General features: G+C 43.2%; 1 protein-coding gene across 1 annotated transcript in view; it reads right to left on the bottom strand.

Moving 5' to 3' along the window:
* Positions 1-13716, bottom strand: part of GRHL2 (grainyhead like transcription factor 2) — a 105062-nt gene that overhangs the window by 20998 nt on the left and 70348 nt on the right. The window contains exon 9 of the mRNA XM_066624391.1: positions 11167-11325. Coding sequence (XP_066480488.1) covers positions 11167-11325 — 159 coding nt within the window. The remainder of the gene's footprint in view (positions 1-11166; positions 11326-13716) is intronic.

Here is a 13716-nt window from a genome sequence, read left to right on the forward strand (position 1 = left end):
AGGTCACGTTTACTCGTGAGTAAGCAAACGTGCCTTGGCTGCTGGTAGAGTCAGGCAAAGGGGAAAGAAAGACTAGCTGCATGGTCCCAATCTGATGAAAGTTGAGCTCAACAAATGCTCCAGAAGGCAGCAGCCCCCAAAGAAAAAAACAGATCCTTCAGCTGGTAAGGTCCATTTTATTTGTTTTTAGACCTGTAAAGCCAGGTGGGTCCTGATAGTGCCATGCTTGAAATATAAGAATTTACACTGAACTGGACACTGGGGGGGGGGGGCTAAAATCTCATGGATATTTGTGTGTGTGTGTGGGGGGGTGTTCTTGTAGGCAGGCTACAGAGAAAATTCACTTGGTGGAACAGGGCTGGCTTCCCCTTATTTAATTATCTGTTTTTCTCTAATTTAATTATTTATAATTGTTTTATTTTGCTTGATGATGTCACTTCCAGCCATGACATCACTTCTGGTGGGTCCTGGACAGACTGTCATTCTAAGAAGTGGGTCCCAGTGTTAAAAGTTTGAGAACCACTGCCTTAACTCAAAACAGGCCAATGAGACATTGGGGGGGGGGGTGACACCCTAGTGACCAAAACTCTGGAAATCATGGCTTTTAGGAATAATACCATCATGTTATATATACCATTTGATGCAGAAGTTCATCCACAGCTTGTGGGGAAATATTCACTGCATTTATTATTATTATTATTATTAATTTATACTCCGCCTTTTTGCCCAATGGGCACACAAGGTGGCTTACAATTTAAAAGTGCAACATGAAAAACAATCATTAAAAACAATTTACAATAATTAAAAAATCTAAAAACAAACAAACCCCATGGATTTTCACATAAAAAGCAACAAGCAAGAACGCCAGCCAGCCTGTCAACAATTAAAAGCTTTCTGAAATAAAAAGGTCTTCAGTCCACGCCAAAACGTTAGCAACGAGGGAGCAGTTCTCAGTTCTAAGGGGAGGGTATTTTCTGGTCATTATTATTATTAATTTCATAGCATGACTTTACTATCTCTCAGTCTCACCTACTTCACAGGGTTGTTGTGAGGACAAAATAAGGGGAGAACCATGTACACCACCCTGAGCTGCTTAGAGGAAGGGTGGTATAAAAATGTGCATTAATTAATAATTAATAAATTATTAATAATATAATTAATAATTAATAAATTATGTTGTATGGGGTGACAAAAATTTATGGGCCTCGGGTGTCAAATGACCTAGCTATGCCTCTGATATGTGGAGCTGTGGGAATCTTTCAAACAATCCCCAAGATTCATAGTAGGAAAGGGCCCAAAGGCCATCTAGTCCAGCCTTCTGCTGCAAGGCAGGAGTGGCATCTCAGGGCCTAATCCTATTCAATTTTCCAGTGCTAGCGTAGCGCTGGAAACTGCGCTGCATCCTGTGTGGGAGAGGCAGTCACAGAGGCCTCCTCAAGGTAAGGGAATATTTGTTCCCTTACCTGGGGGATGCATTGCAACTGCACCGGTGCTGGAAAGTTGGATAAGATTGGGCTCTAAGGGCCCAATCCTATCCAATTTTCCAGTGCCAGTGCAGCTGTGCCAGTGGGGTATGCACTACATCCTGTGGTGGGGAGGCAATCACAGAGGCCTCCTCAAGGTATGGGAACATTTGTTCCCTTACCTCGGGGTTGCATCGCTGCTACACCGGTGCAGAAAAGTTGGATAGGATTGGGCCCTAAGTCTCCAGCAGAAAAGACATTCAGTATTAAATAACTCCATTGCTCAGCACCATAACATAATAAGGAATTTAGGCACAAATCCTAACCAACTTTCCAGCAGTGACATAGCTGTGCCAATGGGGCATGTGATACATCCTGCAATTGGGTGGCAGTCACAGAGGCCTCCCCAAAGAAACAGAATGTTTGTTCCCTTATCTTGGAGCTGCATTGCCCTTATGTCCGTGCTGGAAAGTGGGTTAGGATTGCACCCTCAAGTGCTCATCATCCCCCTTCAGAATCAAGATTGGCAATGATGCCGTCTCAGCTGGACATCAAAGCCTCAACTGAACGGTCATATAATTCTTTGATATCCCACTGCCTTGCACTTCACATTGCTATTTAATCTGTGCAAAGGATAAACAAGCTACCCATCCTGATAACATTTTAGTCTCATGTCACCTGGGTAGAAAGTGGGACATAAGCTGATGGGAAGCCATGCACGAACTGAAGATCTTATGGATTTAAGATGCTAATACCAGAGGTCACTGTGCAATTCTACATAGCAGAGGCTCTTTCCTACTGCGTTTCAAATGGCCGAGCCTTTGAATGGTAATATTTATCATGCTCAGTTCGTCATCTGAGTATTATCTTAATCGTTCCAGCCCTCAGCATGGTAATGTTAGAAATAATTTTTGCATGAATCTCATAAATGCACATGCTGCTCACAGCAGTCTTCGCTCTTTTTGTACTATTACCTGACACTGTTATTCACTAGGGTATGTACATGCAGCCAATTTTTTATCCCAAGTATGTCATATGCAGATCTATTTGCACTCAAGGCATAAAAGCAACTTTGAGGAGATATTCAGAAGTTGGGTTCCATCTTGTAAGTCTCTTGTGAACAAGCTGGTGTCTGCTGTTGTCCTCTGTTCCCTTTACCCAAATGACCCCAGTCCATAAATGCTATCATTTCCCCTGCTGTAATTTCACACATGAAAGGAGCACATCAAAATGGTAGCAAGAGCACCAAAAGCAAGAAAGACCAGGCCAAGTCTGTTTTTCCCCAAATGATTGTGGGCCATTTTAAATGGCTATTACTGTAAGGAAATAAGCTCAGTAATATGCCTAGTACATGTGGCAGTAATGGCACATTTGACAGGAAAGGTCAAATCAAAAACTTATGTGGGATAAACAGCAAGAGCTGAGGCATTTTAACCTTTTCCTCCCATATGGCAGCTTGCAAATAACCTGGAAGACAAATGTTCAAATAGCCCGGTGGAGAATATAAGCCTCACTGAATGAGACCACGCAAGATCAGCCCATCCATGAAGCTGACAGAGGCAGTGGCTTCGGTCATCAGAGAGTTAGGGAGTGCCCACCTCTATCCACCCATTCACCTCCACTGTTCCTCCTCCTCTTCCTCTTTTCACTTTTTTCTCTTCCACAGTTCCTTTCTCCCTTTGCGTTCCTTTCTTTTCCAATCCAGGGAGTGGGAGGAGCAAAGGCTGACTCCTCATTGCATAAAGCAGTGTCCTTCAACCTGTGTGTTGTAACCCCAATGGGGTTGCAAAGCCTCATTTGGGGGGAGGGTTTGCAGCAATCTTTCAAAGCCTGTGCAAGAGAGGGCTTTGATCCAATCAAATAATACCACTGCCTTATCAAAATTGATTTCTTGATATAACCCTGCACTTCTACTCACTGTCTTGCCTTGCAGCTCCAAAGGCTGGCCCTCTTCAGGTTGCTAACTCACAGGATTGTTGTGAAGACACAAGAGGTAGGGGAAGGAAGGCAGGCAGGGGTGGGTGGAGACAGGGGTAGCAGATCAGGTCCTGAGAGGGGGCAGGATTGGTAGTGGGCCTCCAGTCTCAAAGTTTTATTTATTTATTATCTATTCATCTATTGGGGTTGCAGCATGAAAAAGGTTGAAGACTACCAGAGTAAGGGAGGTAGTATTTGGCATGCTGCCTTAGGCACAAGGAAGTCCTGGACCGACCTTGAGACTACTCAAGTCTAGGCTGTGCACCAAAGATGCTTCAGGAAGAAATACCTGAATAGCCCAAATACGATGGGTCTTTCTACAGACAAACAATACCCATTTATTCATGCATAGTCCCATTCACTTCAGCAGAGCTTACACATTCCACATGGGCTTTGTGAGAGATTGTTTCGGGCAGCCCAATCCAACATAAATCCATGTGCAGCAATGCAGCAGAGCTGGTGTGGGCTACACTGCATCCCATGGGGAATTTTTGACTGCTGGAGGTCTCCTTGGGGTAAGGGGACATTTGTGGGGTAAGCCCCAGCAGCCACAACACCTAGCCCACTTTCCAGCACTGGCATAGCTGTGCCAATGGGAAGTGTGCTGCATCCTGCAGTTGGGGGGCATTCATGGGGGCATCCTCAAGGTAATGGAATGTTTGTTTCCTTACCTAGGAGCCGCATTGCCCTTATGTCAGTGCTGGAAAGTGGGTTAGGATTGCACCCATAAATATTTTAGTTCTTCCTAAGGCAAAGCTCCTGCACTCTGAGTCAGAGGCTTCAGAGGTGTCAGGAGCTTAAGTGACAACCAACAACCAGCACAGAGCACCCTTGGTTTCCAAAACCTCTCTGTTCCATCTGCCAACATAGTGGGAGAAGAGGGGAGGCAGCTATCATACTGAAGTGCAACAGAGATGAACAGATTTTAAGAGTGGTGTATGTGATATTTTTAAAAAGATCATAAGTGGCAAACACACCCCCACCCTCACCCCACCCCCACCATAATCTCTAGCTTGCTGCCTGCAGTAAATTCATGTTAAACTCTCTCAGTGTTGCGGCAGTAGTTTCCTTGACAACCTACTTAATGCTATTTAAGGCATTAAAAATCTATTGTGATAAGAAGGAATCAATGTTCTTCAGCAGGTGAAAGGGAATTAAGAGCCACTGGATTAAGACTGAGAGGAAGCAAATCCTACTGAGTGTCAAGCACCTTCCCAACGAAGCAGAGACAACTGCATCTGCAGAGTCAAAACGCTGAGCACTGTCTGGTTTGCAAATTATCATGAACTCGTAATTGTCTTTTAAAATAACCAACATTATTCCACAATGATAATACGATCTACATTTTTGTAACTTCCAGGTCTGGCTACTGTAATGTGCTTTCGGTGGGGCTGCCCTTGAAGATGACTTGGAGGTTTCAGTTGGTGCAAAATTCAGCAGCCCAGTTAATGTTAGGAAACAAGAACTCTATGTGAGTTCTTTGTGTGCTCAACACAAAGCCTTTGTGTGGTCAATTGCCCTGACAGCTGTTGTGCTGCCAGACCAAGCCAAAGTACTACATTTAACCCATAAAGGTCTGTGTGGACTGGGTTTCATATTACTTAGAGATTGTTTCTCCTTATAACAATCCTCCCACTAACTTTGTCAAATCATGCCCTGTATCATTTACCATCCATTCGTGCAATACAAATATCTTTTTCTTGAAGCAAACCAGACTTTATGTCTAGGACACTGAAGCTGTGGAACAACTTCCCACAAGAACTATTATTCCACTTCCTTTACATTTCAGAAGGGTTATAAAGCCCTCCCTTTTCTAGAAAATCTTCTGATGGGCTGATATGTTTTTGAGTTTTTAAATTCTGTTTTATTTCTTTTATACAATGTCATTTAAAAACGAAAAACAAAAATCTTCCCTGTTGTAAAGTGATTTAAACACTTGTTGGAAGAGTATTTATTCATCAAAACAGACACCATTCTCATACTCCACCATTAGGTGGCACAAACAGACTTAAGGAGGTGCAACAAGTGTCTTACGGGGCCCAAGTCTGACCAGGCTCCACCCCTTTCCTAAAGTCTCCTACTGAAATCCAAGAGTGCATGGTGCAATCCTGGGTTAACTCAGCAAAGAGACTCCTTTAAAGTGGTGCAATCTTATATTTAGCAGGAGGGGAGAGCAATTGTTCCTCTTCACCCCCAGCATGGCATATTTTCCAGTGACTGTTGCTGGTGCCTCTTCTATATTTTGATTGTGAGCCCTTTGGGGACAGGGAACCTTTATTGATTTATTTTACTATGTAAAACCACTTTGTGAATCACTTTTAGTAGAAAAGCAGTATAAAAACATTCTTAACAACCACATGCACAACCCTTAAGCTGATTTTGTTGCTTCAGGTAATTTTGCCTGCATCCTGAGCCTTCCAGTCTCTTTCTCCGCACTTTCCAGACCATGGCGGCAGGGCTCCAACCAATCAATTTCTTTGTCACGGCAACTTTGACTTGTGTAGCCTGGGCATCCATTACAGGTCAGTACCAGAACTCTTACCTGCAGTCTTACATGGTGATCCTCTGCATTTGCAGTCCACGAGCTCAGTAGAGACTGTGGACATCTGGTCTCGTGCGCAGGCCAGACCCTGAAGGGGGGGTGGGTGGGACCAGACTCCAGCACTTAGGCCAGATCCTAACCCCCCCTCCCAAGCAGCCCAGCATTACACCATGCTGCTTGAATCTGTAACAGTGAATTCACTGGTGCAGATCTGAGTAGTTCCACTGAGGTGGCTGCTGTGCGACACGGGGCAAGGGGAAAAAAATCCCCTTACTCCAGGTTGCACAGCATCTACCTCAAACACTACACACAAACAGTGCAGGCCGGCCAGCCTACCTGTTCCAGCACAGGTTAGGATTGGGTTGGTAATTCTTGTAAATATATGTACTTAAGCATTGCAGCCTTAACACACTACGACAAAAATTTTCAACCTTCTTCATCTCACGGCACACTGACAAGGCACTAAAATTGTCAGGGCACACCATCAGGTTTTTGACAATTGACAAGGCACACCATGCTGCCAGTGGGGGGCTTGCACCCCACATTTGCCCTACTAATAAATGACCTCCCCCCAAATTCCTCTGGCACACCATGTACCACTCACAGCACATCAATGTGCCACAGCACAGTGGTTTAAAATGGCTGCACTACAATGTTGTGGTGTCATTTTACCAGGAATGTGCAAATCCACAGTGGCTACATTCCAGTTGAGTTTTGAGTTCCAGCCCCCTTTGACTCAACGTGAGTCTTAATGAGTGGCCATGGAGACTCATCCAGAGTATTTTCAGGACTCTGTTTGACTTGAGCCAGGAGTCTTTTTGATACGTGGGTCAGGTGTGGCTCCACAGAAAAAACTGAGCTCCTGGCAGGGTATGTGTGTATCAGAGTTCTCATTTAACACGCCCCTGATGTCCCCATCCTATCTGTAAACAAAAGCTCTGCTGTTCTTTGAGTGAAGGCAGCAGTGCCCCAGCCATAAAACAACTTCCAGCCCTCCATTCTGGGAGGTGCCTGAGCTCAGCAAGGCAGGAGGGGGGAATGGACTGTGTGAGAGCAGGGACAGAAGGAGCAAGCAGGAGGAGGGTCACATGCAGCACCTGGGAAGCTTACCAGTACAACCCAATCCTTTCTAGCTCTACTCAGAAGTAGTCCCATTGCAGTCAGTTATTCAATGAGCCCACCTGGGCCATGAATTTCTCTTCAATGGCTAGGAACCATCCCCCCACCTTCTCCCCTCACTCATCCAGGGAAGTCAGTGCTGGAGTCATTGACACAGGTGACTTTAGTGTAAAAGTCAGCGACTCAGCAAAAGCACATGTTTTTGCAACTCAGACTCGAGTCACCTGACTTGAGTTCCCATCCCTGCATTTTACCATTTTTAATTAGGTTCTTCAAATTGCAAAGTGCTTTAAGGGACCTTTAATACAAATAAATATTGATGCTAGATAAAGTGTTAAAGGATAGTAAATATTTGCACATACTTTATACTACTGAAACATGCTGTAATCCCATTGGCCTTATCTGAATTGCTATGCAGAAGAAGTTGAGTGGCAATTACCAATGAGGACACTATGAAGCCCTTTTCAGAAGCAGTATACCAAGACATACTGGTTGCTGGGGAGGAAGCAAGCAAGAAAGGGCTATTGTCTTCACATCTCACTTCTGGACTTCCTGGAGGCATCAGATTGTGGGATGCAGGATGCTGGACTCCTTTTGGTCTGATCCAGGAGGGCTCATCTTATGTTTTGTTTTAATTGGATTTCATTGCTACTCTCAGAAACCTATCGAAAGGGGCCACCAGCAGTCCACAGGCCATTTAAGCATATTTAAGAAACTCTTCTAAACAATATTTTACAGCAATGTTATTTGTAGCAAACAATTCACAAACATTATCTGTCCTGATCTGCAACTGATAGCATGGGTTACAGATATAAATAAACCACGAACAAGAGATTTACCAAATGTGTTTCAAGGATTCCTGCCTACTTGCTGCCTGAGGCCAACCTTAGCTTGAGTGATCGTATATCCTATTTTAAGCCTCCTTAAGCCATCCAGTCTCCAAGTTTGATAAAGGTAACATTTTAACTAACCTTGTGCTCTTTTCTCCTACTCCTAAGATGGTTTTGATTAGATGTGTCAACACTCATTTCCTGCTCCCCAACCATGAAATGTGAAGTATCAATTAAACGGATAGATAGTCAAAATGATGAATATGTATAATTCAAAGGCTGTGTTCCTTGTAGTCAGTAGGTCACCCTTGATGAGGCCCACGCTCTTAAGATCTTTTTTCCCCCCTTTCCCTCATTACTTTTCGAAAAGTGGCAAACAGAAAAAAGAGCCTCTACACATTCCTTTGATATTTACTGAGCTTTAAACAGGTTGCTGTATCTTTAGATCTCTGCAAATATTTGACCTAAAAAAAATCAGAATTAAAACATTGCACTTATTACTGCAATTTATTTATTACTGGTGACCTATTTTTTTTAATGACTTACTAATCATAGCTGGCATTTTCCCCAAAAGCTCCCTAATTTCTTGTATTGCCCTAGGCTAAGGGGCACCTTAGAGCGGGACTCAAGGGGGGCAGTTCTGTGACGCTCTTATCTGTGTCTCTTATTGCTTTACCACTCTGTCCTGCAACAGCATATCATGGGATCATGGTTGCTTAGCAACTAGAACTTAACTATTTCCTTTTCCCATTGACATAGTAAAATGGCTGGACTGGGATACAGAGGTGGAATCTGATTACCAGGCAGCTTCTGCAAGATCAACGCCCAGGTCCCCATGGGTAAAATGACTCTTCATAGGTAACCATGCCTGGCCCAAGTTCTTTCTGCACCTGTCTCGAGGTGCTGACTGTCCCATCCCCCCCATGCAAAGTATGCCACACTTGCTCTCTTAAGTTCTTTCTTCCCCCTATTCCTGGGTATAATAAGCATACTGCAACTGAGGGGTCCCTGATTAAGAACATAAGAAGAGCCCCGCTGGATCAAGCCAAAGGCCCATCTAGTTCAGCTTCCTGTATCTCACAGTGGCCCACCAGATGATTCAGGGAGCACTCAAGACCACAAGAGACCTGCATCCTGGTGCCCTCCCTCGCATCTGGCATTCTGAGGAGGTTGTACATACCCATCATGGCTTGTAACCCATGATGGACTTTTCCTCCAGAAATTTGTCCAATCTCCTTTTAAAGGCATCTAGGCTAGATGCCATCACCACCTCCTCTGGCAAGGAGTTCCACAGACTAATTACACACTGAGTAAAGAAATATTTTCTTTTGTCTGCTTTAACTCTCCCAACATTCACTGATTCTAGTGTTGTGTGAGAGGGAAAAAGAACATCACTCTATCCACTTTATCCATCCCCTGCATAATTTTCTATGTCTCAATCATGTTCCCCCCTCAGGCCCTTTTTTTCTAGACTGAAGAGTCCCAAATGTGTAGCCTTTCCTCATGAGGGAGGTGCCCCAGCCCAGTAATCATTTTAGTTGCTCTCTTCTGCACCTTTTCCATTTCCACTATAGCCTTTTTCAAATGCGGTGACCAATTGTCCTCCTCCTGACCTCATCCCCAGGACTTTCCTCCTCCTTCTCTTCACCTCCACTCAAGAGCTTCTTCCAAACTCACCTCCCACCTCTTATTTGTCATGGTGGCAGCTCCAGGGTTACACTTCTCCTCCCCAGCCATGTCTGCCCCTTACACCTTACTCCCAGCAACAGCAGCAGCTCCAGAGACGATGCCAAACCTCTCCTCATCACCTCAGCCTAGTGAGAAACAGCACACTGCTCTCACTGGGACTCAGTACAGGAGGAGCCTGTTGTACCACGAAGCCTGGCTAGAGAACGTCTAGTTCCAACTTTTGAAGATAATAATAGGAAGCCACATCTGACATAACAGAAGTACCAGACACCTTAAAATATTTATAATAGAATGTAAACTCTTCAATACAGTAATATCTGCAAGTTAATTTCTTCCTCTCGCCAAATACATCTTAGAGAGTGGATTTATCATAAAGCAACTTAATTGTATTGATGGAAATGTTTGAGAGAATAAAATCCAGAGGCATTGGCTTGTCCTTGTAGTTAGTTGCTTGCTGTCCTCATGGTGAGCAAGGCCTCATGTGGACTGACAGCTCAAACCCCAGCAAATGTTAATGAGCTGCAAACTATTCCTATGTATTTTATTTTGAAAAGCCTTCATGAACACTAACCTCTGAAATCTTCTTTGTTTCTGCGGGCTTGGGAATTAGATCTTTTCCACACAGACCTCCTGTCGTTCTTGTCACAGCAGCCCACTAGTTACCGGGCAACAGAGGCTAACGCACCATCAGCATTACCATCACCACAACTTTTTACTAATTCTTTTTAAAAATTCTTCACTCTCTCACCCCATTATCTTTCTTTCTTTGGCTCTACCTCACTTCATTCGTTGTTGTTCAGGAACCAACCCTCTTTTTCAACCCAGAATCTTCTCTTCCACGTCTAAGCTCTGCCCTTTTACAGTAGCTGACTCAATGCCCACTGATATTTGAAATGTGTCCTTGCTCCCTTTAAAAAGCCATCATACACCCACCTTATTGGTTTTTATCAGCAGACACCTTCCTTCCCCCCTTCTCCTTTCATGTTCATTGACACTATAAAAGGATAGCCTGTTGGTCTTGTTCTGATTTTATTCCTAGGTTCAGCAACCAGTATTTTCAGATGCTTAACAAACCTTTACCTCTTCGTCATTGAACGTCAGGGAAACGTTCTTTGAAATTATGACATGTTAGTATTTGTGCCCTTCTAAGTCATACATCCAACAGCTATCCTAGATGCTGTTGAAAGATCTGTAGCTGAACTGGTTAATAGTTTCTTTGGTGGGCTTGTCCTAGGATGCAACTATTTTGAGCAAAGATCATGAGACAAGTTAAAGATGTTTCAGGGTACACTATTTTGTTTACCCAGTGCTGACTTTATTGGGCTACATGGAACAAGAAAAATACCAGGTTTTAGAAACAATTTCATAGCTCTACTTTTCTCGGCAGCTAAGGTTGTAGTACTTGCCTGAAGAAAGTGAGGAAAGCAAGGTATCATTTGCAGACATCACCGATGGTTGTTTAGTTTATCAGTGTTACAGCTGATATTGAATCTAAAAAATTCTGGGGAAAAACTCTGCAAAATAAAAAATAAATGCATCATCTTACCTTGTCACAGAAAACTTTGATTTGGCAGAAGGCACGGTGGATGGGCTTATTGCTGCGATTATTGTAGCTGTATGTGTCGATTTGAATCATCAAAGGAAGGCCCTTCACTCCTTTTTGGGAAGAGAAGTCTGTGCTCAGGCAGTTCACGGTGATGAAAATCTGTTTCGGAGAAAAAAAAGCTAAAAATCGGGCTGATAGACATGGTTTTATTTTTTGTCCACAAAGTGCAGCCTCCAATGAACATTTAAACTTTTATTTGTGGCATTCCTTGAGAAATTTACCTCTGAGCAATAGTAAGTTGTTCAAGTTACCTTAATTAATCCTTGTTTAATTTAACCCATTTCTTCCCGGCCCACGGGTATACACATTTGGTTCCTATTGTGCACATGCAATGTTGGGCAGAAATGGCTTAAAGTTCTGATTAAACCAAGATTGCTCATCCACTCAACCAGTCTGGAATGGGCATTCCCTTCCAGAAAGCGATGGCAGCCAGAGAGCAAAGTGTTGGATTTAGGCTGCAATCCTAACCTCACTTTTCTGGGAGTAAGTTCCACTGAACACAATAGCACTTACTTCTGAGTAGACCTGCTTAGGCTTGTGCCCTTAGACTGGCAAAGCTTTTCAAGTCTCTGTTCAGCTGTAAAGCTGTCTTGGTAAGCTTCAAAAAAAATCACTGTTTTGCAGCGTAAACTGTTTCACCAGGCTGTTGCATGACACAAGAGAATCTATGTGCACCACCATAAGAATTTGGAAAGAACACGGGATACAGAACAATTAAATTAGAAGAATTAGAAGTGATGGTATTTAGATGGGAAAATGGGGCAGTTTTAGGAGCACAATGGGGGTTGCAGCCATGGATCCAACTCTTTACCTGTCATTTTGGTTGGTTGGTAAGATTAAAAACTAGGTCTATACCAAAATTAATGCCTTAAAGGTTTTCCAAAGGAATAGCAGAGTTGTTTTTGTTGCAGCAAAGAGGAATGAAGCGTGTCTTCTGGCACCTTAAAATACCAACACATTTATTGCAGCACAAGTTTTCATAGGTCAGAGCCTATTTTGTCCAACACATGAAGTGGAGGAGCTCCATGTGACACTAAACTTTTCTGTGTGCCATTGCAGGCAGGAGCAGCCTAAGGAGACCTGTTACCTGAACTGGGGCAGATCCGTGCCCCTGCTACTACACATTGACCTATTTAGCATTATATGTAGCTTGGCCCCAAGTACAAGGAAAAGAAAAGGGGTAAAACTTGCATTTACAGGTGAGACCAAAAGGACAAGCAGTGCAAGAGAGTGGCAGTGTGTCACATTAACATTGCACTACCCAGGTGAATACTAGATCAAACAAATACAAAGTATTTCTCAGAGGGCAAGATTCCATTTGGGGCAGGGACAGGAAAATAAAGAAGGACCAATAAAGTGGGCATAATTGTAGTGATGGAGAATTTTGTAGGTGGTGAACACAAATGCAATGGCAATGCTTTTGTCCAGGGGCGGAAGGTGTGCGTGTGTGTGTGGGGGGCTTCCTTGGGAAAGGTATTGCAAGAGAGTGAGGCCTTTGTGGACAAGATTAGAGCCAGTAATTCCCCAAAATTTAGTCCCAAATTATTGTCTCTTTTCTCCCCTCCCTGATTAGCAAAGATGTGTAGATATAAGCATTGCTTTGTTTGATCACAGCCTAGTCTGCTCCATTGTCTCAAATAGAATCAGGAAGAGAATTCAAGCAGGAAACCTGCAGGTTTTTGCCTTGAGCTTGGAAAAGGCTTGATAATAATTGGTTAAATAAATACATTAAATTCCAGCAAAATTATCTTGATGGAAATGGTGACTTAGCAGAGTGATAATTCAATTAGTGTAACAAACGATCATAGTACAAGATTGAATACCCTCATCCTGACATTATAATATACCGTGTATCTAACTACAGTATCAGTAATTGGACATTTGAAGTAAACACAAAGGTGAAAGATGAAATGCAGACACAACAGGCTGTTGTGCCTGTACTAATGCAGTGTTATTTTGTACTTATGTAGAAGTAACCCTTAGAATGAAGGGAAGTCATTGATTTTTGGAAAGGTTTCATAACTTGATAGTCCATCCGAGTAGTCTCCTTTTCAAACAGTACCGGGCACTGTAACAGAAAAGGCAATTTGCAGCCAAGATAGTAGAACTTTAAAATTTCCTAAATGTGGCTTTAATATAGTACTGCATTGCATTTGCTTCTAAAAGATTGGGAATAAATTATCCATTATTTAGATTCTTAGGAGTCATCAGTAATACCGCATCATTTACTTTCATACGGCTTTTCTGACTTCAGCACTCTGCTCTATTCTAGAAGGAAGGGCACTTTGATGTCACAGTGATGGATCCTCCAGAATGAGAAAAGATGGTGGGAAGCCAGTAAGGAACACAAAGAGAAAACGGCATGGAACTACTTGCCTACCTTATGCCCTTCTAAGCACTAGCACATGACACATATCATAGCATACCTCAAATTTCAAGGAGTGACTGTTGAATATTCCATAACCTGGATAGAGCAAATGGCCTCCCTCT

The sequence above is a fragment of the Tiliqua scincoides genome, chromosome 4 (genome assembly GCF_035046505.1).
Source record: "Tiliqua scincoides isolate rTilSci1 chromosome 4, rTilSci1.hap2, whole genome shotgun sequence".
Lineage (NCBI taxonomy): Eukaryota > Metazoa > Chordata > Lepidosauria > Squamata > Scincidae > Tiliqua > Tiliqua scincoides.